The sequence below is a fragment of the Pleuronectes platessa genome, chromosome 21 (genome assembly GCF_947347685.1).
Source record: "Pleuronectes platessa chromosome 21, fPlePla1.1, whole genome shotgun sequence".
NCBI lineage: Eukaryota > Metazoa > Chordata > Actinopteri > Pleuronectiformes > Pleuronectidae > Pleuronectes > Pleuronectes platessa.
Window position 1 is genome coordinate 4,807,247 of NC_070646.1, and position 6,019 is coordinate 4,813,265.

Below are 6,019 nucleotides of genomic sequence, written 5' to 3' on the forward strand. Positions count from 1 at the left end.
GTTACGAACATTTGACTGCGATTGTCACCCGGCAAAATAACCTCTCACTTTCTTGTCGTTGTCCCCCCCCGACCCCCCCTCCCGTGTCGCCTATGTGGATGTTTTGTCGCTTTTGATATCTTTTGTCTGATTAAAGAATCTCCAGCTATGTTAATAACTCCCAGTAATAGGTTTCAGGGTTATGTTGCTTTTTCTGCTTCCTCCAATTCAGCCTGTAAACATGTCTCACTCTGTACCACTAATGTATCCTCCTACTATGCAACTGGTATATACAAGAAAGAAGAGAATCACTGCCTCCCTCTTTGACCTTACTCTCTAATGCTCCACTCTGTGTCTTTCATCCTCACCCCCCCGCTCTGTCTCTCTTTACCTCTCCATCTCCCGGGCTCTGCAGGGGTGTTCGCATTAAACGAAACCACGGGAGTGATTTCCACCGCCAAGCCTCTGGACTACGAGGCCAATTCCAGCTTCGTTCTGAAGGTGGAGGCCGACTCCATGAGGGTGGGGTCCTCCAACCTGCGAGCCCCGGCGAAGAGTAAGTGAGCGCCCGTCGTGTTTGAACTCTCCTCCTCTAAGAGGCCACGACTGGCATCGGGTTGCGTCACCGCAGTTATCACTGATCTTTTTTCGCTCTAATTACACACAATCACACACACACACACACACACACACACACACACACACTGACGGATTAGAAATTAGGAGAATATTGCCTCAGGCTTTAGCTCTCTCTGCACTCCCTCTCTCTCTCTCTCTCTCTCTCTCTCTCTCTCTCTCTCTCTCCACTTTTACCTTATACAAGTTCTCTGAAAGTGTTTCTCGTCTTTTCAGCTGAATGTCTTGGATGATACATTATATTTGACCTTGGTTGTTGTTGTTATCTTTCAAACAGCGACTCCTCTCTCAGCTCTCTTTCAAACCACATGTTTTTGTTTTAAGCTGTTTGCCTTTGTTCACTTGAAAAGACGCGTCTCAGATGCATCGTCATTATGCAAATATGTCAGTACCGATTAGAATTCCTACTCAAGCTTGAACACTTTCTTCAACAACATTTGCTTTATAAGAATATGTACAACGAGTAAGTTGACTTCTTTTATCCTTATATAATATATACATTATTAGATTGTTCCATACCACTGCAGAAATAAAGAAAGATGACATGAGAGCTCCCAAAAGTGAAGCAAAATCACCTAGATCACCCCCTGGTGGATCTCGAGAGTATATATCAGAAACCTCCTCCATGTTAGCAGACGGGACATGAACCAAACAAAAAATTGTGTTAAATACATGTAATTTCAGTCATTGTAGGTAGTTATTCATATATTCCTGTTTCTTTTTTCTTTTAAACTGAACATGTGATAAACTCATATCTTTCCTTTTATCTCTTGTTTTCTTCCTGTGAATCAGTCTCCTAGTTTCAATTAGTCCCAAACATGTAATTGTTCACAGTTTTAATTGTTGTTATATCCAAAGTGAAAATGTCTCTAATTAGTCTTAACTCTTTTTCTTCTCTCTCTCTTCCCGCCTCTTCTTTCCGCTGCTTCTCTTCTGCTCTGTTTGCTCTTTCTTCCGTTCAAAACATATCTGCATTCTTCTTTCCTGACACTCGGCTCCTTTCTTCTTTAATTACAGTGTTTTACAATATGCTGCTGTCATTTCATCCAAGCCATTTGAATCGAAACATTTTGCTAGGGATTAAAAACTGCAAATCATTGTTGTGATTAGCAAATCTCCCTCAATTCTATTTGGTGATGCATTTAAATCAGGCAGCAAATCAATAGGACTCAAACAATGTGTTAATCCAGTTTCTAACTCAAGTGAAGGTTGGAATTGTGAACAGACATTTCGGTGTGGCGTCTCTGGGATGGCTGCTGTAGATAAGCAGATTAACGTCTGCATCTGCTGGTTTGTTTGTGTTTTTCTCTTTACGTGCCAATGGTGTTTTTGTTTTCCGTTTCTTTGTCGCGGAGTAAAGACTTGAGCGGTTCACAATCCGGGGATTTGTTCTTTCTTTCCGACATGTGATCCTTTTTCTTTATTGTGTCACAGTTTCCACGTCGCTGCGATTCAAAACTCTGTTATTGGCCAGATAAAGAGAGTGAGTCACTCCCAGTTGCAGTCAGTGCGTCTGAATGACAGACGCTCATATTGAGCAGAGCTTTGTCTTATTCTGAATAAGATAAACAAGTTTTAATTACAGCAGTAATTACATTTGCTGTAGTTTGTTGCTTTGCAGCTTCGACGGCTTCACCTTCTCCTTTTGTAACTCTTTTTTTTTTTTGCATCAAATGACCAATTATAACCAACTATCCCAAAACTTGATTTGATCGGTGAGATGAGCTTAATATGACTAAGTCCATGTCCCATTCACTAACATGAAAGAGGGGGGGCGTTTATGACCTATACTGCAGATCAAGATGATTTGGCTTCACTTTTGTGCAGCAGTCATCTCGTCCATCTGTCTCTCAGTCAGCGGTCCAATTGGAAACACCACAGTCCAACTCAGGCAACATTTGAACATAAATCTTGGCCTAGACGTTAGTTTTTGAGGGCTCAACTTGGAAAGGGCAGTCGATCTGTTGACAGCAATATTGTCAATATTTATGACCAGTGACATTTTAATCTGGCGTCTTCCTCAAACGTTCAACGGGACATTATTTTCATGAGGCTCATTTTCACGGTGTGAGTGAAACAAAGAAGTCTTCGGTCATTACTCACTCTGACAACCCACCTTTTTGATCAGCATGTAAACTAAGCTCCCCACTTTGAAGTCTCACAAGAACACAGTAATTAATTTATCATAATCAAGTCCGAACAATTGTTTTTCTCTCGCATCATACATTTCTGAATTTGTTTATTTTTTCATCCGTGGTTCTCTCGCTGGTTTCAAGTGGGTGTGGCTTTGCTGGGAGTATGTGAGGATGCATACTTTGTGTGAGCCAATCAGGAGCTAGGCAAATATACAGTGCCTTGCATAAGTATTCACCCCCTTTGGACTTTTCTACATTTTGTCATGGTATAACCACAGATTAAAATTTATTTCATCGTGAGTTTATGTAATGGACCAACACAAAATAGTGCATCATTTGGAAGTGGGGGGAAATATTACATGGATTTCACAATTATTTACAAATAAAAATCTGAAAAGTGTTGAGTGCATATGTATTCACCCCCTTTACTGTGAAACCCCTAACAAAGATCTGGTGCGACCAATTGCATTCACAAGTCACATTTGCAAGTCACATAATTAGTAAATAGGGTCCACCTGTCTGCAATTTAATCTCAGTATAAATACACCTGTTCTGTGACGGACTCAGAGTTTGTTGGAGATCATTACTGAACAAACAGCATCATGAAGACCAAGGAGCTCACCAAACAGGTCAGGGATAAGTTGTGGAGAAATATGAAGCAGGGTTAGGTTATAAAAAAATATCCAGAGCTTTGAACATCTCTCTGAGCACCATAAAATCCATCATAAGAAAATGGAAAGAATATGGCACAACCGCAAACCTACCAAGAGGAGGCCGTCCACCCAAACTGAAGAGTCGGACAAGGAGAAAATTAATCAGAGAAGCAACCAGGAGGCCCATGGTTACTCTGGAGGAGTTGCAGAGATCCACAGCTGAGGTGGGAGAATCTGTCCACAGGACAACTATTAGTCGTCTACTCCACAAATCTGGCCTTTATGGAAGAGTGGCAAGAAGAAAGCCATTGTTGAAAGGGATCCATAAAAAATCCCGTTTGGAGTTTGCCAGAAGCCATGTGGGAGACACAGCAAACATGTGGAAGAAGGTGCTCTGGTCAGATGAGACCAAAATTGAACTTTTTGGCCTCAATGCAAAACGCTATGTGTGGCGAAAACCCAACACTGCCCATCACCCTGAGCACACCATCCCAACAGTGAAACATGGTGGTGGTAGCATCATGCTGTGGGGATGCTTCTCTTCAGCAGGTACAGGGAAAATGGTCAGAATAGAGGGAAAGATGGATGGAGCCAAATACAGGGAAATCCTTGAAGAAAATCTGATGCAGTCTGCAAAAGACTTGAGACTGGGGCGGAGGTTCATCTTCCAGCAGGACAATGACCCTAAACATACAGCCAGAGCTACAAAGGAATGGTTTGGATTAAAGAATGTTAACGTCTTAACATGGCCCAGTCAAAGCCCAGACCTCAATCCAATAGAGAATCTATGGCAAGACTTGAAGATTGCGGTTCACAGACGGTCTCCATCCAATCTGACTGAGCTTCATCTTTTTTGACAAGAAGAATGGACAAACCTTTCCATCTCTAGATGTGCAAAGCTGGTAGAGACATACCACAAAAGACTTGCAGCTGTAATTGCAGCGAAAGGGGGTTCTACCAAGTATTGACACAGGGGGCTGAATACTTATGCACCCAACAGATGTCAACTTTTTTGTTCTCATTATTGTTTGTGTCACAATAAAATTTTATTTTGCACCTCCAAAGTACTATGCATGTTTTGTTGATCAAACGGGAAAAAGTTTATTTAAGTCTATTTGAATTCCAGTTAGTAACAGTACATAATGGGAAAAAGTCCAAGGGGGGTGAATACTTATGCAAGGCACTGTAGATTAAAATGTCAGGCTCTGCAGGTTTTACCAAAACTATTCATCTAATCTGATTAAACTGCACCCACACGGTCCTGATGCAGATAAGATTAACCTTCCAACTCTTAATGAATAACATCCAAAGAGAATTTTTCCCCTCAAAGTTTAACAGTGTTGCTTTTTAATCAATTTCTTCCTTGGAGACTTGCTCATCCTGTTTTTCTCAAAGTGCCACAGGTCCCCTCAGGGGTCATGGGTTATGGATTCGGCTGCAGATTAGAGGCTGTTCCATCTTTGTCGAACCAGTTTTACACTTGGCAGCCTGACCAGCTTCTAGAAAACATCTGGCAAAGACAGAATTGGCTACTGCGCGTGCAAGACTTGGAATATGGCTTCATGGATTTCATTAACTGTTGGTGCTTTACTTGCCATGTGTGCCGTTGTGCCATGTGGTGCAGGTTCTGAGCTGCAGCTTTGTAGTTGGATGATTCTGTGGTTTGCCTTTGTTACCGGTGCTCCACACAAGTGACCGTTTGTCCATGCTAATTTATCTCTTGCATTGAAACATCTCTGAAGCAGCAGCTCTTCACTCTTTGTTAACTAGCAAATACTGTATGTGCTGCACAGAAGATCATCTATTCTTCTTTGTGATACCAAATGCAAATGTTTTCAATTGTGTGTGTGTGTGTGTGTGTTTGTGTGTGTGTCCCAGCTAACACAGCGAAGGTGATGATTGACATCCAGGATGAGAACGACCATCCACCAGTTTTCACCACATCTCTTTACATCGGAGGCGTTGCAGAAGACGCCAAAACCTTCACCTCAGTCTTACAAGTGCAGGTACAAATACAACGCAGATACACACACACACATACGCACACACCAACCAACCACTTAAGTTTCATTGTCAACTGTTAAGCTACGGCTTTAATAATTTTCTTGTTCTGAGTGTGACACTAAACTATTCATTTAGTCCATTACTGTGCTCGTATTTGTGTTGCTTATTTTGAACAGAGTGAATCTCTTTCTTTCCTGTCTTTCTACGTTACTTTGCTCTAATTTCACATCACTGTAAACAACGTGTGCGACTCCTCTCATATTATTAAAATGCCTTTTCAGGACCCAAATGGGTCACAGAGCGTATCTCTTTCAGCCGCCGTGTGAGAAGCAACGAGAGGTTTTAATGAGCCGCGATGCCACAAGAGATCGGGGGCATGGTCGCGGGCAGAATGATGGGTGCTTTAATATTTGATTCGCTCTCCTTAAGAACATTCTTAGATATTCCTGCTTCATTAGATCATGCACAGTGAGCGTGACAAAGACGAGAGGATGAGGGGGAAGCGCACAACAAGGACACCGCACACTTGAGGTTCGAGCTTCTCAAGTACAGAAGAGACTCAAAGTAATCGTCCTCTGAGGCGGTCTCCTTCCATAGGGACTGTTTGTGTGT

General features: G+C 42.1%; 1 protein-coding gene across 1 annotated transcript in view; it reads left to right on the plus strand.

The window, feature by feature from the left end:
- Positions 1-6,019, plus strand: part of LOC128427254 (protocadherin-15) — a 99,322-nt gene that overhangs the window by 67,369 nt on the left and 25,934 nt on the right. The window contains exons 26-27 of the mRNA XM_053414345.1: positions 395-535; positions 5,282-5,409. Of these exons, the coding sequence (XP_053270320.1) occupies positions 395-535; positions 5,282-5,409 (269 nt within the window). The remainder of the gene's footprint in view (positions 1-394; positions 536-5,281; positions 5,410-6,019) is intronic.